This window comes from Zosterops lateralis, assembly GCF_965231275.1.
Source record: "Zosterops lateralis genome assembly, chromosome: 8".
Lineage (NCBI taxonomy): Eukaryota > Metazoa > Chordata > Aves > Passeriformes > Zosteropidae > Zosterops > Zosterops lateralis.
In genome coordinates, this window is record NC_139768.1 from 15,079,772 (window position 1) to 15,105,129 (window position 25,358).

The 25,358-nt window shown below is 44.3% G+C and overlaps 1 protein-coding gene across 1 annotated transcript in view; it reads left to right on the plus strand.

Annotated features, from left to right (window-relative positions):
• Positions 1-25,358, plus strand: part of FBXW4 (F-box and WD repeat domain containing 4) — a 59,883-nt gene that overhangs the window by 28,988 nt on the left and 5,537 nt on the right. Inside the window, 1 exon segment of the mRNA XM_083866124.1 lies at positions 16,974-17,039. Coding sequence (XP_083722250.1) covers positions 16,974-17,039 — 66 coding nt within the window.

The following is a 25,358-nucleotide window of genomic DNA, read 5'->3' on the forward strand; positions in this document are numbered from 1 at the left end:
CCTTCATCTTTCTACATTTCTTAAAGAGGCAGTGGAGGGAAAAAAGCTTTGGTTTTTGTTTGGGAAGGGGGTTAGGAAGGGCGACATGGCCCCTGCAACCTCTCATAGGGGTGTCTTGTCAGGGCGCGGCATGGAGGGCACAAACAGATCATAACCTTTAAATGAAAATGTGATGGAGGGGAGAGATGAAAGCAGTGAAACAAATTAGATACATCTAGAGGGGGTGCTCAACTGGAGAAAATTAGCATTTCTTCCTAATTGGAGTGCAGGGCATTCCATTACAGGGTTTCATTACAAGGAGGGAAGCACTGGGCCTCTTTGGGGGATTCCCCCCTGCCCTCAGTTTTTCTAGAAGTAAAAAATATATTTGGGGGAGAACTGCAAAAGTACTGAATTTATCAGAGTGAAGGTTTCAGACTGCTGCAGGAGGAAGAATTATAGTAAAACACCAGTTCTTTATTATGACAAGAAAGTGATGATTGTGTACACATGAAGGCAGTTGCTAGTCCTAGTTTTCCTGAAGGAAACTAAAAAGTATACAGCAGGTTGATGGTAACTTTCTGATTCAAGTACTTGGTGAATCAAATTTCTAGACTATCCAAAATGCACTAGTTTGTTTGACGCAAAGGGATATGTTTTTGATTATGGTCAATGGAGTCAATTCAAGCCTGTTTTATACTGCATATCAAGTCCATGCTGCACAAAACACATGTTTAATGTGTGTTTGCCTGATTCTACCTCTAACTGGAGCTGTTTTATCCAACAGAAATTTGCATATATCCCTGGGAAGACAATGGCCAGCTTCCAGCACAGAATGTCTGGTGGCTCCTTTGGGGCTTGTGTACAGCTTTGTGGTCCAAATAGCTTGTGTCAACTTGAGGAACAGACAGACATGGATGTGTTTTATATATACATCTGTATGTGTAAATGGGGGCAAGGAGTAACTTGAAGGGAATTTAAGGGACAAGGTTTTGTATTGCATTTCCTAGTTAGAAGTAAAGGTGGACAGTTTCTTTTTTCCGAGCATGGAGTGGATTATGTATCAGTCAGTGCTCTCAGGAAAGGCTGGGGGAGGAGAGGAGAAGGGGGAGGAAGAAGAAGAGAAAAGCATACTTTCTTCAGGTGTGTGGTATGTAGTGTATGTTGCTCTTCCAACCTACGAACTTTTCTGTTCCAGCTCAGGAGAGGGAATACATGAGCATATCAATATGGATTGTAGGAAACTGCTGAAGAGAGGGTTCTGTCTGCAGAGAAGGTGGTTCCTGGCAGAGGGGAAGATGTTTGCAGCAGCACTGCCTTCATCCTGGGTAGGCTCTGTCATCCATGTGCTTGGGATGAGGTTGCAGATGGTATGAATTTACAGAAGTCATAAATGTAAATCTCTGACTTGTCACTTGCTGCTGAATTTTGGCATTTTGACACAGAGCTTAGCACTGTCCACAGGAATATCTTCAGGCTTAGAGAAGATATTGATAAAAATGAAAGCATGGCTCAGAGATGGGCTTCTCCTATATTCGGTCTGGCACACTTCAGGATAATGATGTTTCCTGTTGCAACATCCTCCTTGTCACTTCAGTCCTCACCGAAGATGCTTGGCAGACTGCTTAAAATAGGGCAAGACACGGACAGGACCAGAGAGGCTGAAATTTGGAGACGAGCAAATAAGTAACAAAAGATAGTCATCCTCGAAGGAAAACCAGTTCCTCTGAAGAATGGGAGTTTCTCCTCAGTATGTGCATCTGGCTTGAATGCTAATACACTTTCCAATGGAGCATGCCAGAGTGCCTCTTTCCTGTAGCTAAGCTTCAGTTTCCTCGGGTTGCTGGCATCCTGAATCTCTGTGTGTGTTGTGGTCGGACACTGGAGACGTGGACAAAATTGTGTGGCTCTGACTCTCTCCTTGGCTCCATTGCCTCTGGTTTCTTTTCAGAGCAGTGTGAGACTGTTACAGACTGGAAGGCAGAGTGGAAAGTCTGTTCTTTCTGTGCAGTGTTGATTGTATTGTGTTCTGTGGTTCATTGTCTAGGATTTGTCAGGTCTTCTCTACCTTCCCTCCCAACTGTGTGAAACACAACCGCTGCAACCACTTTCTTGCTCTTGGAGGTATTGTGGGTTCATGATGTTCCATTCACCATCCCTACATGTGGGATGTACTCTTACTGCTTTGTAGGCATCCTGATACTTAGCAGGTGCAGGGCTAATTTGGGACCAGGTATTAAAGCCTGCTTTTAATGTGCATTGCCCTGTCTAATTAGTAAATTCTTCTCTCTCCTCTGAGATTGAAGCACATATTCCTTTAAGTCTAACCGTCCATCAAAGAGGACTTGAATGAGGCCCTGCTATGGTTGGTAGACACAGGCAGCTAATGACAAGAGAGAGCCCATTTCCTTTGCGAAGAGAGACCTGTACCAAGGTGATTTATAGTCCCAGAGATTTATTAGTGTGGGGGATGAAGAGAGCCTTGCAAGCTGGAACCCAGCAGCTTAGGTTTTTTCAGGGGAAAAAGAAATCTGTGTCTGTACCTCTTCCCCACTCCTGAAAGATGTGAATTCATCAGAAGCAGCAATTGCAGACTAAGCTGGGCCAAGCAGCAACTACTACTGTTGTTATGCTTGGTCTCTTCCTCCTGTGCAGCTGTGTTGAGCTTTTACACTGTGCTTTGTTCAGTGACCTGCTTTGGCTGTTCAGGCTGATTTAATGAAGGATGAAGATGGAGCAGGACTGTCTGATTGAAGAGTTTCTCTCTTGCATCTGATTTTCTGTCTTGGCCTAGAGCATGTTTTCATTTTCCCTATACTTCCCCTGGATTTTCTCCTCTTTGACAGTGGAGAAGCAAGGGAGCCTGCTCCAGGTATTGGAAAAGCAGTAATGTTTCTCTAACATCTGTCTTCTGATGGTCTCAGAGCAGTCTGGGAACATGGATGGTGGGCAGACCACTTCAAGTAAGTTTGGAGCCTGGCAAAGCAAGGACTTCATGCTCCTGGTACGTGGTGGAAAGTATGAGGTACTTTAGTAGTGTTGTGTGCAGGTAAGCAGTGCTGTTGGCGCTGTGCAGTGTCTGAGGCCTCTGCTTCCCAAACTAATTTGTGAGACCTTTGTGGTCCTGATATTTGTGCTGGCTCTTCAGCTCCCTCAGTAGAGCCAGTGATATTGTTCCCTACTAATTTTAGGAGTGATTGAGGCTAGTTGAAGCCTCAAGACATGGAGCAATTAACCTGCCTCAGAAGGGGCAATGAACCAACAGGTTTTGAAGAGGAGATACTGCAGAGGAATGCTTCTCTGTACCAAAGAAATGACTACATTTCTAGTTTATATCATGTTTTGGTGGGATTTCCCCATACTTGGTCCCAAGTAAAACACTCTGCAGAAGTTAATGATATGCTGATGTCCTGGTAAAACCAGCCTGATACGAAGAGTAAGGTGATGGTGAGTAAGTCTGAATGTGGAACTGTTATTTACCAAATCCTACAATATTAGTACCAGAGACATTTGAAATTACTAGAAGATTGTTTTAAAATGAATAAAAGAGGGTATTCCTTCACACAGTGTGAATTCAGTTCTTCAGAAGGTTGTGGAGGTGGATGATGCCAGAAGTTTTGAAAGTGATTTTGTAAATTCATGGATAGCAGGTTCATAATGGGGAACTTGGAGTGGAGTTCATATGGAGCAGAGTTCAGGCATTCCTGAGCTGTGCTAAGCTCATCACTTTCTCACAGTACAGCTTCTGACTGGAGTCCACAGAGATGCAGCCCAACGTGAATTGATGGCCATGTAATTGATTCTTGTATTCACATGATAAAAGATGAGTGTCAGTTTCTACTCTGACACTTGTAACTGGCTACAGAATCAAATACTGATGCTCAAATAATGTGCTCATTTCAGTGTAGGACGTATGAGTGAGCTTGGTTTTGGCATTTCTTTTTGTGGGTGTTTCACTTACCAAGTAGAAATTGTTCTTTTAATAGCTGTGGTTTTGGATGTGACTCCCTATATTCTCAGAGCACATGGAAATAGAGCAAGCCATGGAAAGGAAAGGAGGAAACTGTGGTTTCACACTCGTACTCGCAAAGGTGCCTATGCACTTAAAGCTTCCAGACTTCTGTTCCTTGAAGTGTTGGAGAACTGACTGCCAGCAGGTTGTCCTGCTTCACCTAGATAGCAACTTACTGAGTGGCAGGAGGCAGTGTGGTACTTAATATCCCTTCATCAGATATTTTTTGTTATCAAAGAACAATGTATGTTAGGGGATCCTCTTTTCCATTGCAGACTTGAGATGTGTGCCTGAAGAGTCTTTTTCTCAGTCCTTTCCAATGCAATCCTTTCCCTCTTACACCATTTTATGTGTAATTTTTCTCCAATATACTGACATAAAGCATCATAATAAATTATTGCTCACCTTCTTGTCTTATCCTTTTCCTATCTCTATGCCATCTATTTTGCCTGATCATTTTCCTATCTTCATCTGGCTTATCTCAGTTATCAGTGAAATTTAATAATTCTTAGACTGCCTTGCAGCCCAGCCTGATTATAGATACTGAAGGTGATAACCTGTGCTGTGAAACTGTGCCTTATTGATGTCAGCATAGTTTGAACTCTGGCTTCTGCAAAACCTTTTTGGCAAGATTTTGAGTGGTTTGAGATCTGTGTGGGAGGTGGCCACTAAACATCTTTATGGCTAAGAAGTGTATTATCTGTTAATGAAACCTTGTGTGCCTTTCTCTGCATGCAGAGCTGGGGCTTTCTGGCCTGACTGGAAGGTTTGATTTCTCACTCTAGTGCTTGCTCATAACCAAGCATGCCCTAAACCTGCAGATGGGGAGGAGGGGTTTTATTCAGTATCTTGGCTGCTTAGGGCTGAAGAGTTGACATGCTCCAAACACGTAGTATGAAAACCCTGAAGCAAATCATATTGTAGAGATTGGAGGACTGGGGAGGTGGAAACTGCCCAGAGCTTTAAGGGCAAGTGAATTAAGGTTGTTGCAAGCGTGTCCATGTCAGGACTGGAATGATCAGAACAGGAAAGCTTTAGGAGTCATTTCATGGCTGAGTTAAACGCAGATGAGGCTTTGCTTCCCTCCTCCACAGAGCACCTGTGTCTCCATGCCTCAGTGTCCTGGCCCTCTCTGTGTATAGCATGTGCTCCATATACATGCTTTTCCTCTTTCACCTTTTCTGGTCTTTGACATCTCAAAACCCTCTGGGCATTATTTCCTTCTGATGAAGAACTCATTTAGACTTAATTTGTAAATTGTTTGAATATCACAGGGCAGAGGAGGAAGATCAAACAGTGTTTTTGTCATTTGGCTTCTTTCCCCTAAAAGCATGAACAAGTGCAGCTCCTGCCTCTGTATGGTATCGAGAAAGAACTGCTGCCCTGTGTGATAAGATAAGGAAAGTATATGTTTGTTGATAACTCCTCTTCTTCCTCACCTGATCAGTTTTTTCAAAATTCTCCTAAATATTAGAGTTTGAATTTATTATACACGTGTCTATATGGCAAAAGGAAAAAGACAAAAATAATCTGTGGCTTGTGGCACCAGGAAAAGAGATTCCTTCCACCTCTACTTTTAAACTGAAACATTCTTGATTTTTAGTTGTTCTGGCAGACTTGAAAGGATTCTCCCCTCCCCCTGACCTCACTGGCATGCATGGATTGCTGCTTATTGAAAAGTAATTTTCTGTCATAGATTCTAATGGAAAAGTTTATATAAAATGTCATTCTATATATATACATGCATTTTTAAAACAATACTTGTTAACTGAAAGCTTTGCCAGTCACATCTGAAAAAATACTGGGATTGGTCTTGGCAGTCTTGAACCTTAAAAAATAGGCTGTATTTTATAAACAGAAGAGATTTTCTTCTTTTGCATCATGATTCTTTAAGCATTTTCTATACATGAGCAAATATTTAGACTTTTGTCCAAAGCAGTAACAGCTGGAATATTTACTTAAATCAATTCTATATTTCCTCTTGTAGGGTGTGGGGTTATTAGAAGAAAAAGCCCTGGACCACATAAGGTTTGTGATAAAGTGTGAGCACAGATGACATTACATATATTTTCCCACTGGTGCAGGGAATGTTCACTCTGTTTCTCTGCACAGGCTTGAAATGGGCCTGGTCAACATGGGTCTGCTTTTGTCCATTCTTGGTGTCTGTTCTCAGATGGTGGCATGGATTTCACAGCAAGCATACTTTCTCCAGAGGTGTCAAAAGTTGCTTCTAAGGAAAAGTCTTGAGCATTGATGGGTCAAAGGCACACAGTATCTGGCTGAACTCATCACTGTGACAAGTACTTAAAGCAGCTGGTAGAACCTTGGTAGAAGCTGAAATAAATAGGATTGAAATTGAAAAATGATCCTTTCTGTGAGAGTCTTTCATAAAATGTGGTAGAAATGCTAATGCTAAAATAATGTTAAATGCTAAAATGAGATATGGCCTGGAAAGAAACCAGAATCATGGGGTTGAACCAGGCAATTTGCTTCTCTAGTTTGCAACCTGCTGCAGCATTGTGTCACAGTTGTATTTTAGGCAGCTCAGAAATTAAAAGTCTGTGCCCTGGGGATTGTGCTGCTTGTCTGCTCTCTTCCTACAATTGGAGTCCCTGAGGATCTCTTTTCCTTCTTACCAGGACTGTTGTAATTGCATCATCTCCTAGGGCTTGCTCAGCACTCCAGTGTACCTGTCCTTTGATTATAGTGGCATCTCTTTACCTCCCTGCTTACCACCTGGTTTTCATGGCAGGATCAGGACCAAGGTTTTAGATTATGACAATTCTTGCTTTCTAGTAGGATATTGCAATCATAAGAGACACAAGGTGAGCTTTTTAAAACTGTGGTTTAACATTTAAAAACAAAAAAACCAAAAAATCCCCCAGACCCCATTGCACTGAAGCTGTGATCATTAATCCAGCTGAATAGCAGCTTTAACTTGTGTACAAAACCTGACAAGTCAATTCAAAAAAAGCATAGATGCTAACAAGTCCTGAGAATCAGCAGAGGCAGCATGCCACACAGAGGATGCCAGTTTCTGGCTTGTGGGACATCTGGCATCAGTCTGATTTAACGAAGGAGTGATACACAGTGGTGTATCACTTGGTGGCTGAGTTTTTTGAACCCACATCCAGCAGGTTTCATGGTAGTTTTGCAAAACCAAAATCTTGTAGCAGGAAGGGAGACAGAACAAGTGAGGTCCCACTATGAAAAACGGTTTTGGTTTGCTAATGGGAGATGCCTCAGCAAAAAGAGAACCTGGAGCCTTTGTTGCTGTCCTCCTGGTTATGCTTGTTGCCTGACTTTTGGAGCAGATGACTTACTTTTCAATGATTTTTCTCAGCAATAAGAATTCTCACTGTCCTTGGCACAGTTCTTGCTCTCCTATTTGGGACCTGCCCTGTCCAGCTTATTCTCCCTGAGTCTGTTGCCTTTCTAAATCTTAGTGTGAAGGTACTAGACTAGAAATCCTGTCCTGGGAGCATAGGCTACACCAGGCCTTCAAGAATCTGTCATGCATCGCACCCCTTCACATGCTTCTCTTGTGCATCACTGGATCTCTTTTCTCCTTTACCGCTTTTTTGGCATCTTGCACTGCCCTGTTCCACAGGCTGGGGGAAGGATGCCATGGGCTGACTTCCTCAGTGTGTGCCCCAGCTATGCCAGGCAAACTGTCCCGCTCCCACCCCCTCCTCTTGCTCGCCCCAGATTGGAGCCCCCGAGAGGTCTTTGTCGGCCTGTTGAGAGCAGCCCCCGTTCCTCCATTCCCACATGGCACACCCTCCCCAGCAGCCCTCTCTGCATTCAGCAGTTTGGGCTGAAAGAACCTTGGCTAATTACGCCAGGCTGAAAATTACCACTTTGCTGTGTTGTCCTGCTGCTGGGCCCATTTGTGTGGGGCCTGTAGTTAGAGGGAACAAAGTGCCCCCCGTGGAGCCAGGCAGGCCCCAAGTGTGAAGCTACAGGTACAAGCAAGAGGGGAATGAAGGGAATAATTACCAGCTTCTCCAGGTGAAAGCCCCGTTAAAACTTCAATAAGCCAATTAGGGGCCAGGGTGTGTGTGTGGGGAGAGTCTCCCCCACCTATAACTGATTCCCACCAGGCAATTAACAGAAATCATTTCACGGAGGGGAGGATAAGAAATGGCTCTTAGAAATTGTCTTAAGTTGGGGGGGCCTGAAACAGCACGACTGCTGCAATGGCCCTCATGTACTCCAACCTCCCTGCTCACTGTGTGGCCTGAAAATGTTGGTGGAGCTAGGAGGAGAGGGAGGAGGGAGGGAAAATGGTAAAGAAAAAGGAATCGCTGGAGCTTTACACCTGGGTAGGCTTTGAGAAAGTGAGGGCTGAAGTTCAGAGCTTCTTGTAAGGCTGTGTGTGGGCCCAGAACACTGAGCTCAAGGGGGCTGCTAGGTCTGGGGAAGGGGGCGAAGATCGAGCTCAGGGTGTCTTCCCCATGGGGGCGAGGGGGAAGGATAACAGAACTGAGCAGAGAAGAGAGGGGAAAGTGAAGGGTGTGAAGGCTGGAAGTGGGTATGCAGATTGGTGAGAATTGAATGCCAGGCCCTCAGAGATCTGTCCAAGATGCGTGATAGTCTCTAGGTACAAATGGTGTCCAGTGTCTAATACTGTGCTTGTATGTCATATAGGGATCATGTTTTACTGCTGCTCTGTCAGCAGCTTCACTGGTTCTTTCCTTTCAATTAATTCTGAGAACTCAGGAAATTTTCTCAAGATAGAGATTTTATGAAGTTATCTTGCAGCTCCCCTGTACTGTATTGCAGGTGGCATGTGCAGCAGTTGAAGGGTAGAGCATGCTGTCTGGTGGGCATGGGCACCTCACAGGACTCTTGACCATTGGTGTTCGAAAGGCTGCCCTGGGGAGTAGAGCATAAGATGAAGGTGCTACAGGTGGCTGGGATTTCTGTAGTGATGTTGGAAGGCAGAATGCATTGTGTGAATAAAGAAGTTGAGACACCAGCTGTGGTTATTTCACCTGCACTTGAAAAAGAAACAAAAAACCCAAAAAACCCTTCAACTCCTCAAAACACAAATGTAACCTTAGTAGCTACTTTCTTGGAATTTCTAATGTTACAGCTTCTGAACATTAAAAATGTTCTTTGAGATTTTGTTTTGGTTACTGATATAACCGTGCTGTAGTGGTGTTTAGCCACCTAGTCTCAAACTGACCAGAAAGTCCCTAGATTTTGTATTTTTTCTTCTTTTCTCCCCCCTTCTCTTTCTCTGCAGAAAGCTCTCTGTGGTAGGAATAGAGAGCTATATCTCTTGCACAGCCCAGATTTTAGACTCAGAAGTGATTTCTCAGTTGAGCCATGTTTCTTTATTATTCAGCTTCTAAGATGTAACCCCAGTGGTTGCCTGCAAAGAGAGCTCTGCTCACAGAAAGGCCTGGTAGGCATGCACAGACAAGTCAGTTTTGGCACAGGCTTTGATTTTTGGTGCAAGTTATTCAGGTAAATGCCTGAATTATGTTCTGGATTAAATTTCAGTTATGGTTAAGGAGTCTCTTTTTCCCTGTAATAACAGTAATAACTTGAGCATAATTTGGGGCTTAAATTTGGTCTTGAGAGAGATAAGGAGTTCTTGTACAAAGAGCTCTGCATGAACAACTACTCCATACCTGGCAAGCCCAGAGGTTTGGGGAGTGAGGAAAGATGAAGATTGTTGGACATACCATGTAAATATGTAATTTACACTGTTAAAAATAGGTTATCAAGACTTTTCCTTCAATAAAGAAGCAAGGTTGGTGTCAATTACTTGTACAGCTACAAAAGCGATTCTGTTTGAAGTTCTGAAAAATGACAGCAGCACTGTGAAATGCACTGTTCCAATATTCCTCTTGTACAGGAACACTCAGGATCCTCAATCAACTTTTATAGAGCTAATATGAATGTGGTCCTCTTTTGGACCTTTTGGTTCTTTCTAAAAGTATGTGTCATGTGGGAGTATTGAGGAAAGCAGTGATGTGAACAGCCCTAGGAACATCAGAACCATTTTGTGGATTGAATCACTAGTTTCTAATCAAGGGTATTCTCCCATTCAATACTGTAGTGTGGAAGAGTGTGCATCTATTTGTCCTGTCTGGAATCTTTGTCTTGATGTCATTGAGCTCAGTTTTTCTCCAGAAAAGAGGATTGTGCTCTGTATCTGGTGACTTGTTTTCACAGAACTTACCTGCTGCAGGGCTGCTGAAGGGGCAGTGATCAAGGTTGCAGGTGACTTGGACACAGAGTATGGGGTGAAACTGCAAAGCAGTGAAGGCAAGATGGAGGTGTCTAGGTTGGACACCTGCTAAGCAGTTTGCTAGAGTAGGGGTGATCTGTCTACCATGCCAAGAATTGAGCTTTTGGGGATGTTAAAAGCTTTTTCTGTTCTTTAGCCTGAGTGTCTCTGAAGTCTGGAAGAAGACATGAAGTTAGAGGCCATAGAGGAAGGCTGGAGAGGTGAAGTTGATGCTCCCGCTACTGTGAGGCATGAAGTAAATGACTGGGAGGCAACAACATGAGCATTTCTTCTATCTCATGAGCTGGAGTTCTGCCTCAAATGTGACTTCATGTTTCAACCCGGCATCTCTACAGTGCTCTTCAATACAAAATGTAAATGCCTTCTTTCTGGGCACCACTTTTTAGTGGTCCACTTGAGGCGGCATATGAATGAGTTATTAGTCCATCTGTTCACGCATGTGTCACTGGAGCTCCTTGCAAGAGCACAGCACCTCCTCTTGGAGCAGTAGTGGTTGTCGGTGTTGCAGGGTTCATGGTCTTCTCTATGCATTTTGCTTTCTCTCTGTGCTGAGTCCATGGTGGGCTGTGGCAGAGCTCTTCTGTACCTTCTCTGTGTGACATTTGTGAGGTATATCAGGAGCACAAATTAACTCTGAGTTGACTGGTGCCTTGGGGGATGCTGTAGCATGCACACGAGCTCAAAGAAGTAGCAGCAAACATACCAGAGCTTTCCAGTCTGTTTCTGGAACAAGTCTGGCTATTTGACTTTCAGCTGCTGGGTCTTTTCAGCAAGGTTATTCAACAAAGGTGAGGCTGTACTGTAATGGGATTCTTCTGCTTGCTCAGGTGAGCTTTAGGTGCAGCTGTCTTACCTGCTGATTTTAGTTGAATTTGTGGTTACAGAATGTTAACATATAACCCAGCTGCCTTGACTTCTGACACACTGAAGATGATTGGTTCAGTTTTCTGGTTGTCCTGCAAGAAGTACAAAGTATGGCTAAAGGAACTGGTCTGGGACAGTGAAGGGGCAGCATGACCATCCAGTCCTGGGTTTGTCCAGCATTGCCTGCATCTAAGGCAGATGGGATTTCTTGCATGTCTGTGGTGCCTGCTTGCTCATAAAGAAGAAACTGCTAAACTGATGCTGTGCTGTTGTTTTTTTTTTTTTTCTCCTTGCAAATTAAATGCCCCTGGGTAAGGAGCACTTGCTTCCCTGCACTCTCTGTCTCTCTCCCTTTGTGTGTATCTGGTCTGTTGGAGAAGTCTCATGCTGGAGGTGGTGAAACTCCCTCCCTGTGCTGGGTTTCTGACCCCCTCATCTCCCCTTCACAATGTTGTTACTGTTGCATCTGCTCTTCAGCAGGGGCTCCATCAAGTTTGTGTGACCTTAGCACTGTATTCATGCTGGAGGAGTTACCTTCCATAATGATGTCAACTGATGAGGTTGGTGGGATGGTGGCGGCCACGATAAGACATGACATGTTCTAATGATTCGCCTTAGCGAGCTGCATGTGTGTGTTGGGGGGGCACAGAGGGGCTTGGAGAGGGGAGGTGGGGGCCCCACAGGTGCCGACAAAGACTTTGACCTTTGCTGCTATAATATCAGTGTTTCACAGGCAGGGCGGTTCGGTAACCCACTTTCAGCCCATCAAAAATTGATTTAATTGCAATTTTTTCCCCCAATTAGGAGCACTGGAGCTTAACTAATTGGAGTAATAGAGAGTAATAAGGCTCTGATAAAAAGCCTTCCTCTGCCTCCTTTGTATCTTGTGTCATCGCCTGTCAGAGGTCAGAGAGCTTGCATATTCTATTAGGCAGAGTTGCCTTCATTTGTACAAATTAGTTTACCCAACAGTAATTAAAATGCCAGTGCGGGTCGGGGAGAGCTGAATACAATTGATGGGCACGTTGGTGAAGGATTTGACAGCTCCGGTGGCCTCTCTTGCCAAAGCGTGTCAGTGCTGAATCAAAGGCTACACAAACCCACAGACCCGTGCGTTTAACCCGCGGCACCGTCGGCACCAACTGCTCTCTCTCTTCTCCTATCTCCCTTTTGGACTTGATTTCTCTTCTTCTTCTTTTCTCATCTCACTTGAGACTTTTTAAAATAGATGTTTCCCATCTTTGAGCTGTCCTTTCTGTTGATCGCTTTCATAACATTACTACCAACCCCCCATCCTGTCTCCCTTGGTTCTCCCCCTTCTCTCCCCCCATCTTCCACATTCCCAGCTGCAGGGCTCTGTCAAGTAATAACTTCTTTGTTTCCCAGTCCAATGAGTCTCCATATATAATAGTTTCCAAAATGGAACAACGATGTCCAATTCCAGGGGGCGGGGGAGCGCGCCAGGAGGAAGGAACAGGCTCTTGCACGTGTCAAGCAGATTCTGGATTTGAAATCCCTGAAGAGCAGAATAGAACTAGAGAAGCAATCTGTTTGCAGTACAGGGGAAGAGCACAAGCCTGGGGCACAGGGGAGGCGTAGTGAGAAGAGGTGGGAAAGGACCTGTTTTGCCCAGGTTCCTTCAATGACTTTGCATTGCAGTATTCCCAGCTCAGGCAGGACCCACTCTGGAGGCTGGGTTGATAGTGGGGAAAGTATATGTTGTTCAATGTGACTTGTATTTCTGGAGCTGAGACTGTTTCCAAGCCCCTGGATAAACAGCATCTTTCCAAAAGGACTGATGGGCATCTACCTCTGTCCCTCTGGTTTGTTCACATCTGGCAATGGTCTGTCCAGGATGGGCTAAAGAGGCACACTACACAAGTCAAACTGTAGTTGGCACCTTGGGAGCAGCCATGGGATTATTGCAGCTGGAGTGTAGCCAGAGCACTACTGCTGTTGCCAGAAATGCCACAGGATCTTCAACAACCACAAGTCAGTCAGATGGAGAGTTCTTGTGTTTCTTCCAACAGTACTGCCAGGATGTGTGCTCTTTCATTTCCTGGCCCAACGTCTATTGTGGAGGGATGATGTCTAATGAAATGTCTCTTTTGCAACATAGAGAAGGTCTGACTTCTGGAGAAGCAGGCTCTTGGTTGTTTTGTTGGGGTTTTTTTCCCCTCTTGTTTATTCCTCTTCTCTCTGTCAGTAGGGAGCTTCAAATAAGAAAGAGGACAGCAAAGTGTCAGATGTGTTGGAAGATTCCTTGTGTTGGATGACAAAAATATGCTGTGTATGAAGTATGTGTGTCTCAATGCTGTGCAAAATTCTTGCCTTCCTGGTTTGGTTTTTGGCTTGGTTTTAGTTCCTAGGGGATCCCTGTGAAGACAGTATGCCCTGTTATGGAAACCCTACAATGGTGCCTTTTTTCCCTTAGAAGGGCCTGTTACAGGGAGCTTGTAGTCATGGTAGCCAGCAGCTTTCAAAGGACAGAGGGAAGCTTAGTGGGGAAGGGGTTTTCCATCTCCAAGGCCATCTGGAGACTGGCCATAGCACCTTTTATGGTGGATGTAGATGCATCTGATCAGTGTCAGTGTACATCAGTGTGTTGTATATACTTAAGATAAATGAGTCATGCCTGCATTAATATATTCAGGGTATCCTGTACTCCCCTCTTCCCCATCTAGTCTCTCTTCAGTCTGGCTGTAGAAAGCAGTGTGGGCAAAATGAATGACACTCTCTAAGCTAGTAACTCAGCTTGAATTGTTTTTCTTGGGCAGCTGGCAACAACGGTTGTGAAAAAGCTGCATTTCTCTAAGGTAGAGGGTTTTCTTATGTGTGCTCTGTGCTCTCTAAGACAAAAGAGCCTTGTTGAAGATAAACTGAAAGGAGCAAACCTTATAGAAGGTTTCAGCTCTGCTGAATGAAGTTTCAGATGTTTTGGAGGCAAGCTTTACATGCTTTCCTCCAATCTGCATGCTGCTTTAGACATATGAAAGCTGACTTGTGTTGCTCTTTTGCCTCAATAAAACTGTCACCTCTGAGAGGTTCCCAGTTATGGGACACCTGAGGCTTCAAGGTGTGTGCCTGCAGATCAGACTCAAGGTGAGGAGCCTTTTATCATGCCCTGGAATCCAGACTTTAAGGTCAGTTCACCCTCAGCCTTTGGGAATTTCTCATTGGCACCACTTCTTGTGCATGTTGTCTTGTGAATGCTGCATTCTAATGCTGCAGTGAAGGTGGCCTGCTCTTGTGGGAGAAGTCTTATCTTTGCTTGCTAATGGGCTCAGGCTGTTACAGATAAGGCTGCAAACCCGATCCTGCTGAAGTATGAGACAAAATTCCTGTTGACTGAATAGAGTCAGCTTTACCCAGAAGAGGCTTGTTTGTGGCCCTGAGGCCTGTATTTGATGCTGGAGAAAAAATCTCTTTATCTAATGCTTCTCTCTCTCTCCCTCCCCCCCCCCTTTTTTTTTTTTTTTTTTTTTTTTTTTTTCCTCTGAGGGGGTGAGGGGTAAGGACCAAGGAGGGAAAGCTGAAGTCCAGAATTGACAGCATAAGGGAGGATTAGACCTAGCTGTTCCTCCCACCTTTTTCTCCCTGTTGGTGTGCCTCCATGGTAATTTAGACCTGTGGCAACCATCAAAGCCTTGTGCATACCTTCAGCACAAAGGGGTCTGTCTCCCACGTGAGGGCGTTCTCTGCAGGGACAGAGTCAGTTTGTCCCCCAAAAGAAAAGTCTTAAGCACCCAATTGCCTGCTTGACTGACTCCCTGACTGCTATTATGTTTCTAACCACAGTAATTGACTTTAGTAGTTATTAATGGATTATGACTGGGGAGGGGGTACAAAACCCAACGCCTAGCAGAGGGACCTCCTGACCAAAGTGCTGCTTTCCAGACATAGGGCTTGACCGACAAACTGTCAAAGTGGGTGTCTTTTGCTTGTTTTCCTCTGAGATGGGTGACATAGGCAAAAGGGAAATGTTCCCTCCTGCCCTGGACTATAGTGGAGAGAAGGCAGACATTGAGTAGAAACCATCTTTCCAAAAGTGAAATGTTGCACACTTTCTTAATTTATCCTGGTGGCTGCTGCACAGCAACAGGAATTGGATTTTCCATAGACTCTTAGACTTTGATCAGGGACTTACATGGAGAAGAAAAATGTGAGCACCCTGCAGCACCTGTAGGGACAGCCCAATGCTACAGGTGTTTTGGCTGATTGCATGTGCACTGCCAGTGAACCTGGAATTTTGCATGTAAGGCATCCTGTTTGGAGACACTTTGAAATAGCTCTAGTTCTACACGCCTTTTCTATCCCAAAGGGCAGCTAAGGGTCACAGAACTTGTGGACACCTCCAGGTACGTGAGTTTGGGTGGAAGGATAGAGTCAGCACAAAAGGGAGCCTTGGTAGCTGAAGCCCTTCCTAAGTTCTTGTAGCTCTTCAAAATAGTTTAATGTTATCTGCTTGCCTCTTTTGCAAAATGTTTCGTCAGTGCTGCTTTGGCCTTATGGTTTGGAGAAACCAGTTGCTCAGCTAAACCACAGAGATAGGAGTACGAGTCCTGAGTTCCAGTCTTGTTTCCATCTGGTCCTTCCCTGGCTTTGGTTGAGCCTGTGTTTACCACTTGGCTGCTGAGTGCTTTCTTACAGCAGCAGATTTTTCACAAAAATCAAGAATACTGCAAGAATCCATTTGTGGTGCAGTAGAGGCTTGCAGACACCTTGACTTCCAAAGAAAGAATGCTGTAGAGGATCAAAGAAATGTTAAAAAACTGCTCTAACTGCTGTTTTTATAGACATAACATTGTTTTCTTATTTTGCTTTCATCTTTCAGCTGCCAGTCTTGTATCATACTGCAAAAGTTCTTTAGGCAAAGCGTAAAGATGGCTTTTATTTAAAGCAGGTTCCATTTCCTGTGTTCATGCTATCCTTGTTGCATTGACTTAAACATAGTTTTGGTAATTTATTCTTGGTAGCTGCAATAAATATGGCTTTGTGAGAGGTCATTTGTAACTTACTTGGAAGTCCTTGTATGAGCTGCTTCCTCTTATTTGGATCGAGAATGGGAAGTTGGCATGAAACAAGCAGTGTGGTTTGGAGAGCACAGCACCCATGTTCCTGATGCTTGATTTTAAGAATTTATTCTGTCTTATGAACTAGTATGAGGCCAGTGGGTATCAGGTGACCTCTGGAGCCAGCATGTGCAGCAGGGACATAGCATTGCCAAGAGGACTTTGGAATGGGCTCTGCTGGAGGGTGTAAACTGAGCCAAATATTGTTGCAGGAGAGCTGTTCTGTCTCTAACAGAGAGTGCCTGAGCACTGGGGAGGGCAGCCTGATCCAGCTTTGAAATTGGCCCTGCTTTGAGCAGCCTGGACCAGAGACTTCTATGATTCTTTAGACTTGTGATTCTGCAGCCAGTTCATGATTGTACTCAGAAGCTGCCAACAAACAGAAGTGAGACATGAAGTAGGAAAAACCAGTATTTATTTCTGCAGCTTACAGCACTGACTGTGTATAAAACATGCTGAGTTCTGTACTGATTCATTTGAAAATGTTTACAGCTGTTCCTGTTCAGGTTTTCCCTTTGTATTTACAAATACATCTTTATGTCCTGACAATTGTCTGCAGTGGTGACCTGCTGCATCTGGGAAGCTCAGCTAGTGAGAGTCTTGTGGCAGTTCTCCCTTTGCTGCTGCTTGTCCCATGTGAAATGTGATGGGACATGCTGAAATCACCTTGAACCAGAATTCAAAGTCTGTCTTGTAATCTGTTTTCTCTGTCTTGCTCATGCACTTTCTTCAGAACATGAGGATTAGTAAGTGTTTTTTGTTTGTTTCTTTTTTCAAACAGCTCATTTGTGACGGGGACAGCCTGCTGTGGACACACCTCACCTCTGAGAATCTGGGACCTTGAGAGGTGAGTGAGCTTCCAGGTTACAGAGAGGGACTTGAAAAGAAAAGTGAATAAGAGTGCAATATTGGAAATGCTGCAAAAGGGTATCACTCCTTCTGTCAATATAGAAGATGAGATGTGTTGCGAAGTGGGGGACAAAGGAAACTGGTGTGGAAAGGCATATGGGGGGTGGTTCTGGTTCAGTAACTTGGCTTTTCTTCTCAGCTTTTCCAGTTGATGGCACAGCCATCCTGGTTTCTTCCCATTACCTGTATACAGTCAAAATATACCCATTACACCCTCCTTTTCATCTGTCTCTGTTGATGGCTCAGCCAGAGGAGGTGAGGAAGGTGATCCTTATCCTTCCATTCATCCACTTCTCTATGGTGCTGGGAAGCCAGAGGCAAACACAGCTCTGAAGTCACCTTGTCCTGGCTGACAATTCCAGTAGTTCAGAGAGATGAGGTGTGGCAACACGTTATCTGTGGAAGTGACTTAGGCACGTTGTCTTCTCTTTGTCCTAATAAGCACTGAGGAGGTTAATTGCTATGGCCTCTGATTTGAGGTCTTTGAGTAGTTCCTGTTCGGTGAAGGTGCTGACCTTAGCAACTGGGGAAATGTTGTTCTCAAATCTTGATGTGAGACTCAACTGCTGACAAATTTGAAACTCTCAGCCTGAGGGTCTTAGTGTAGTGATGGACAGATAGCAAATATTTCACAGGATTATTGGAAAGGCAGCCCTGCCTTCCAGGACCAGGATGCTCTGGGTAGGAGTGGCACAGATTATCCTAAGGAGTGCTGTCAGGATTTGAGATGAGCAATGGCAGAAGGGGCCTGAGGAATGTCAGTAGAGCTGTATTTGGGGAAAGGGAATGGAGGAGGGTAGATCTGAGACCAGTTGCCTTCTAATCTATAGTTTAAATAGTTTAGATTGTTTAAGTCAACTGTATCAAATACAAATTTAAATCAGCTGTTCTTTCTCTGAAGCAACAAAAATACTTTGCAACAATGCATCCTACAAAGGACAAGCTGGAAGGAAAGAGCACCAGTGCATTCAGTTATGGTGCATGTTTCTTAGTGACCCATCCAGTGGTGCCTTTGGAGTACTCCAGAAGGATGCAGGCTGTGCTGTGATACCCCTACCCATCAAGTCTTCTGGCTGTTCTTGAATAGAGGCATCTGACAGGGGTGAGGAGATGGGCAACCCTTTTCCCCCCTGCCCCAGCCTTTCTGACAGCCTTTCCCAAGGAAGCCTGAAGAGATAATAAAGCTGTGTAGAAAATAGGATTAAGGTAATGAACAAGCACAGCAGAGTTTGATCTTTCAATAATGGAAAAGCCTGAGTGACAGGCAAATAAAAAACCCAAGGCAACCTAGGCCGCTGGGCCTCTGTCGAAATGGCTAGAGTGTCAAACTTATTCTTCCCTCTTCACCTGTCACAGCTGGAATGCACCATGCCATTGGGTCTTTTCCTCTGCAGGGACCTGTGTGTGAGCTGGTAGACTCATCAACATGTGCAGGGTAGGAGGCCGAGTAGGAAGCATGGCTGGGACTCTAGCATGTGAAGCTTGATGTCATCATTCATAGAAAGGGCGTACAGAGCTATCCTTCCAGGTCTTGACTCTCCATAAACTGTTCATCTTCCCAGCAGAGCTTTGGATCCATCTTCAAAGGCTCCAGTGATTCCCAGAAGTGATCTTGTAGGGAGTGATCCTTTGAGGCTTTTGAATGGTTGTCTCCCTGGTCAGACTCCAGAAGCGAGAGTGTGGCATGAAAATGTAACATCTTAGAGGCACCCAGGACTTAAAAACTCCTCCTGTGCTCAATGTGTCCTGATAACATCTGGTAGACAGAGCCAGGGCCTCTAGTTTGCTGTTAGTTCTTTCCTTGTGGCCACGAAAGGGCCCAGAGGCTGACCTGCCGAGGCTGAACTTGGCAAGTATATAATGTCTAAGAACAGAATCCAGGTAACTTCTGTCAAAGAAAAAATTAGGCAGGGTAGAATGACGTGTAAGGTGTGTTCTTGAAAATCACAGGATCCTTAGCACAACTGAGATGTTTAGTGCTGTCCAGGATCAGTTAGTTCAGTTGGGGGAGTTTTCTTTGCATTGGAGGATGAGTAAGTAACAGTACATCAGTTTCTGTGCCATTGTCTTCCATTGGAGTAGGTGGTCTTTTTACCCAACAGCTGAGAACTGGAACGTGCTACAAAAGGATTTAAAGCTTAAATAACCTTTTGTGTACTGATCATCTTAGTTCCAGGCCAGATAAGTCCTTGGCTGGTGCTTGTTGCTGTTGGTCATGGTATGTTTTGTATTTATGACCTTCGCTGTTCCCTGACCCTGGGGCAGCCATTCTCATCCCTCCAAGAGGAAGGGGATAATATCTTCACCTGTAAATATGTCCTGTGCTTTGAAAAGGGTTTGGTTGGTTTTGGTGTAGAGGAAATTTTTAGTGGGGAAAGGAAACGCCTCTTGCTGCATCCCACTCCCACAACTGTCTTTCATTTCTGACTCTGCTGAGATGATGGCGTTGGATCAAAGCCACAACAGGCAGCAACAAGCAATTGTCAAGGGAGTCTAAAGCAGGGGAATGACTGCATAATGCCAAGACACTGTCTCTGATGGCTGAAATTCCAGCTGCTGCTACACCTGGCCTTGTCTCCTGTAATGAAGGAGGATTTAGATTTTTTTTCTTATGCTTTTGAAGCTGGCTAGCTGCATTTCTGGAGGACATCTCTCACTCCACACATGCTACATTGTGCCATCTGATTGCTTTTAGATGCGGGGAGATGGCTGTGCACTTATTCTTGCTGTGGATCAAGGTGTGTGTGTGTGTGGAAGGCAGCTGTGAGTAAGTTCGGTGATTAGAGGCCTGAAAGGAGAACAGTGAGCAGCATGGGCCACACAATACTAACCTGTGTCCTTGCATCAAGTATCAGGGCTTGCTGACTCGTTGTCTTCTTCCAAGTCCCCTTGTCCTTCCTTTAGTGAAGGATATGATGGCAGCTGTCTCTCTTGCAGGTCGGGTTCCTCTGCTCACTTTTACTGATCTCTATTCAGACTGTCTCGTCTTGTTTGCCAGTGTGAGTGTATGGCTCAACAGAACAGCCACTTAATGGCAAGCAAGAGAAAAGGTAACTTTATTCAGATCCTCCTCCTCTTTCTTCTTCTTTCTATTGCCTTTGGGAGTTTGAACTCCTTGGAAGATGAGTGTCATGCACCACTGACAGCTCCAAGGCCGGCATTTGTCATTTGCCTGCAGAGAACTGTTGCTTCCCGTGTTATTGGGGTGGTCTTGCATGTTGTTAGGAGACAAATGCCCCTGTCTCAAGGATGCTTCTCCGTAAGATAGAATACTCCAGAGGTCTCTTTGCAGCAACTCTTGGAGCTATTTTGCAAAGCCTGACATTTGAAATGGACCAATGATCTGTCTCACATGGTAGTCTTCATGCTATAAACACTTTGAATGCACAAATCCGACGGTGTTCTTTCCTGTGACATGACATGACATGCTGCAGGGCATGAGAGCTGTGAAAACTGAACCAAAGTTAGAAGTTAGCTGTCCCTTGCAAGCAAGCCACCCAGATCCTCTACCTTTTAAATATCCAGTCTTTGTCCAACTCCTCCCCCCTTTTGAAGGTATTTTTGGCGGAGTGGGGATTTTGTTTGTTTGTTTTCTGGGGTGTTCTTTTTTTTTTTTTTTTTTAAGAACCCTCTAATTTCTTGTTCGGTTTTTCTCCCGCTCCTGAGCCCTTTGAAAGTAGCCTTATGCCGTCACTGACACCAAACTGACACTTTGCGTTTCCCCACTTCTTATCCCTTTATGGCAACAGATGTTGAAATTTTGTATCCCTTTTATCTGTCCCTCTTTGCCCTCTTCCTGTAATTAGGTGTCCCTTGTTAGCAGTACAAAGTGGCCCGGTTTGCTGCCTGGCCTTTTGAGCCATTGTGTCGGAGCACATTTTTTTCCTCCTCTTTCGGAAGAGTTCCTTCCCCCTTAAGTAATAGGCAGGGTGTGGGCCAGAGCTGTGGCTTTTTCGTGTTTCTTTGTTCTCCATTTATCTCTGCCACCTTTTTCAAAGAGATGGAGAAAAAAAAGTCGAGAGTACATGGAAGGGGAAGATACAGAGTTGCATTTCTTGACCATCAGGCCCCCCTGCTCTTCAGGTGTTCAAGGCAGGTGCCTTTGATGTCTGCAGGTTTTGGAGAGGTGGGAGGTAGAGGATTCATGAGAGTGACATGGGAGTGGAGGAGAAGGGAGATTCAGGTGTAGGGATGGTGCCCTCACCAGAGGGTTGGGGAGGAGTCTCAGGTAGCCAGGCAGCTGCTGAGCAGGTTAGTAATCTGTTCTGCCTATAGTGCTATTGCACTGTGCTCTTTCTTTCCAAGAGCCAGCATGAGTGTTACCATCCTAAGCAGCTGGCTGACGTTTGCTAATGTGCTGCTGCTGTATTTCTAGTGTCTGTTTCCATGGGTCCCTTGCTAAGTTACATCTGTCTGGGCCATGGAGGGCACAAGAATGAGTTGCTGTCTTTTCAACTTTTGTCTTATGTTGATCTGCATCCATTTTGGTGGCTCTTCAGAGCCATGGAGTTAAAATTTCTACTCCCTGTACTGGTCTTAAACAGCAAGTGTAATTTGAGAGTTGAGGCATAGAGTACTAAATATCCTGGTCAGCTGATCACTACTGATGATTTCCTGTTTAAATCCAGTCCTTCTTGACTTTGTCTCCTGTTGTGCTCCAGTTTCTTAATTGTGTGGAAGTAGATGAGTGAAATGAAAATCTGCAGGTCTAGTTCTTAGTTATAAGTCCTGCTGACTGTTTTCAATAAAAGTTTTTAATATAGAAGCTTGGCTCAAGGCTTCTTAATGTTGTGTTCTAAAATTATTTCTAGAGAAGAGCATTCTCTCCACAGCTTTGAGCTCCAAGGTTTATACGAGTTTGAGACCCTCTAATTTAATCACAAAAGGAGCTGATGGGTGAAAGAAGCACATATATTCAGAACTGGAGTTGCTAGATCAAAAGGAAAGGTAACTGATTCCAAGATGTGTGGGGAGTCTGTTTCACCCAGCATTTAAACTGGATTTATCCGGTCACAGAGAAGTGGCTGCATATGTCTGATATCAGGAGAGACAAGCAATAGCAAATATTATCCTGTCACTGATACCAGTTTCAGAGGATTTGAGGAGCAGAAGAATAAATGTGGTAGATGTGGAATATTCTTTCTGGCCCTGCTTTTCTGTGGATTCATATGCCAGGCATCTTTTTTTTGCCAAGGAAACTCCTCCAGGTTTTGTGGGAAAGAGGCTCCCTATTCCTTACAGACTTGCATTTCTTTCTCAGCGTCTCTGTCTTGGCTGACAGTTTTAAATCACAATGACCAATCCAGACCTTGAGATATTGAGTGTTGTTAGAAGCAGGACCATGGCTGACCAGGCCTATGGTCAGCTTGAATTCATTCTGGAGAAAGGTTATTGTTGCAGGGTGCCTCTTGAGTGGTGGTTTCTTGGACGACTGTCCCTTTTAGAAGACTTTGCTGTTTTCAGAACTCTGTCTTCTGTCTATAATGGATAGCTTCAGTCTTGTCTGTGCAATGTATTCCCATGGTATACATGTTTTCTCAAAACTGAGGCCATGTTGTTCTTTACTGATTTCTGGTTGAGTTTTGGTTTTTGTGACACTGTGTTTCTGAACTCTCTCACATAAGCTGCATGTCTTCTGCCTTTTTGTTAAGAGGGCTTTGGTCCATCTTAGCCTAAATGTAAAATCATTGTAAGAGGAGGAACATACAGGTGTTTATCCTAAATCCTTTCTTCCCTGTGGCAGTCTTGGCCCTGTCTCACTAGAAAGACCATGACGCCAGCTCCTGCCTTTTCAATGTATGCATGTTCAGGGCATGCTGCGGCCTTTGAACTCTTGTTCAGGCATATTTATGACAACTTTACAAGGCCCTGAACAATCAGAGAGTATGGGTGGGGGCTGGACACTCGAAGCACATCAATCAGTTTCATCCCTCTGAGCCAAAGCAAAAGTAATCTTTATTTTTCCCTGGGTTGAGAGAGAATCAACAGAGGCAAGAGAGAAGAATGGGAAGGAGTGAATGAGGAACCCCCTCTGTCACTGGCTAGTGGTAGCTCATTTAAACAGATGGCTTTGTTTTGATTTGGACTCTCCATTTTTTTGTCTCCCCATTAAAGGAGACCTGCAGAGCTCTGTCCAGAAAGGGAGCAATACAGCCGCCTGTTCCCACACAAGTGGGGCGAAAGGCGAGAGGCTTTGAGAATTCCCTGCTTCTTTTCCTCGCCTCCCTCTTTTTCTCTTCCTCCTAGAAATCACAGTTTGAGAATTCCCCCCTACTCCTCCCGTTGGAAAGAAAGACAGAGAAGACATTCTTGACATTCTTTGCAGAGAAAAGGGGTTAAATGTCTGAATTTGGGGGTCACCATGTTATACAAATTGCAATCTAATCGTTTTTACAAGAACACACGTGTGCTAAGAAAAGGAGCCATGGACAAGAAAGAAAAGGGGATAGACAACCTTTTTTGTCCTATCTTCTTTTTTTTTTTCCCCTCAAAGTTTTGGACTATTGTCATGTCCTGTTTCTCTCCCCTCCTCACCCCCGAGAGGGAGAACATTGGTTTTATAGTTAAATTGGTTCATAAAGCAGAAGGGCTTGGTGCCATTTCTGTTTGTTTTCCCAAATAAAAGCCCCAGCAGGGTCTCTTTTGCACCCTTGTGGCTTTATTTGAAGAAACTGGCTTTTTCCCATAGCCCAGTGTGTCAGTTTATCCTCTGAACTTAACCTTACGGGAACCCGAACAACAAAAACTCACAGGGTCCCAGAGCTGGAAAGGTAAAGAAATTGTATCTTTTTATTGGACCATTTAAAACGTGTGTGGGCCAATTCAGAGAAAGCAGAAGAAAAGAAGGCAAAACTCCCTCTTCTGTCTCTCCCCTCAAAACAATCTCAGACCGTCGTTGGTGTCTTTCCCCCCTACTGCCTCGAGTCCCTTCAGCTGCACTGAGGAATCAGAGAGAGGCATTTGCCCTGAAAATCACTTGAAACAGCATCTCTGAGCCATTTCACTTGAAGATGTTCCCTCAAAATTCCCCATGCCAATCCCGCATCTCCTTGCAGGAATTAGTAGCCTGGTCTAAATGCCAGGGGCAACTTTTGGGTAGGATAGAAGAATAACTTTGCCAAGGATCTGCGTTTCTCCCTATGTACAATACAGATGTTGTTTGATCAAGCCTTTCCCTTCTTAGTGTAAGTTGCTGCATCCCCTCAGTGCCTCAGCTGCTATTGCAAAGCACCTGGAAGAGACAGCAGCTCAGCTCTTCCCTTTGGTTTTGGCATGCTCTCTTAATTGGGTGCCAGAAATTGTGCAAATGCTGTACTTGGGATAATTATTTTTAAATGGATTTGTTTTCCCTTTTCTGTTTGATACTCAGATCAAATATGCCAGTGTTTGGAACTGAACAGGACTCTCTATACCTTTTATTTAAAGTATATGCTTCCTACCTGTATAGTTTCAGATAGTTATTTGAGCTGAAATACTGGTTTGAAGCTCTGTTTGGTTTCTGAATAGTCATCTGCTTATGTGCAATAGATTCTCCTCTTTGATGGATGATGACAGTTTACAGATGGGGATTCCAGAGCAAATGAATTGTCCTAAATTTTGCACATCTCTGTTTTCAACAGATGTTCAAAATTCAGCAGTTTCCTAGAGTTTGCATAGTTATATAATATCAATTCTAGTAAATTGGGATCATCAGAAATTGACGATAGGGAGAAAAATGTTGTTTCATCCCAGCTTTTGGAGTGTAGTTATTGTGTACTGGAGACAGCTGGGCAAGATCCTCAGCAAATGGGCAGGTTCCAGGAAAGTAGGTGCAGACTTCTTTTGAACTCTCACTATCAGAAAGATACCATGGAGGTCCTGAGCTTTTATGGCCACACAAATAGTTCCAGTGGCTTGGGAGGCTGTATATAACTTTAACTTGGTGAAACAATATCACATGGGTTATCTGGAAAGTAACCAGCTGGGCTCTGCCATGACTGATCTTATTTTGTCTTCATATTAGTGACTGAGAAGGAGTAGAACTTGAAGCTGTTTTTAAAAAGAACAAGAACTTAAACCAGCCTGTTTCTTCCCTTCACTTGGCTTCCAGGTTGCCTGTCTTCTGGAGGTATCAGGACAGCTTTGCTCATGGCTAGATTTCTAGCATGGAGTGGAGAGAGTGTAATGTGGAAATCCTGAATAAATACCCGATTTTAAAAGTAATTTTAAAAGTCTAGAAGAACTTGGAAATTGATCGGGGTGAATCAAAGTATTCTCT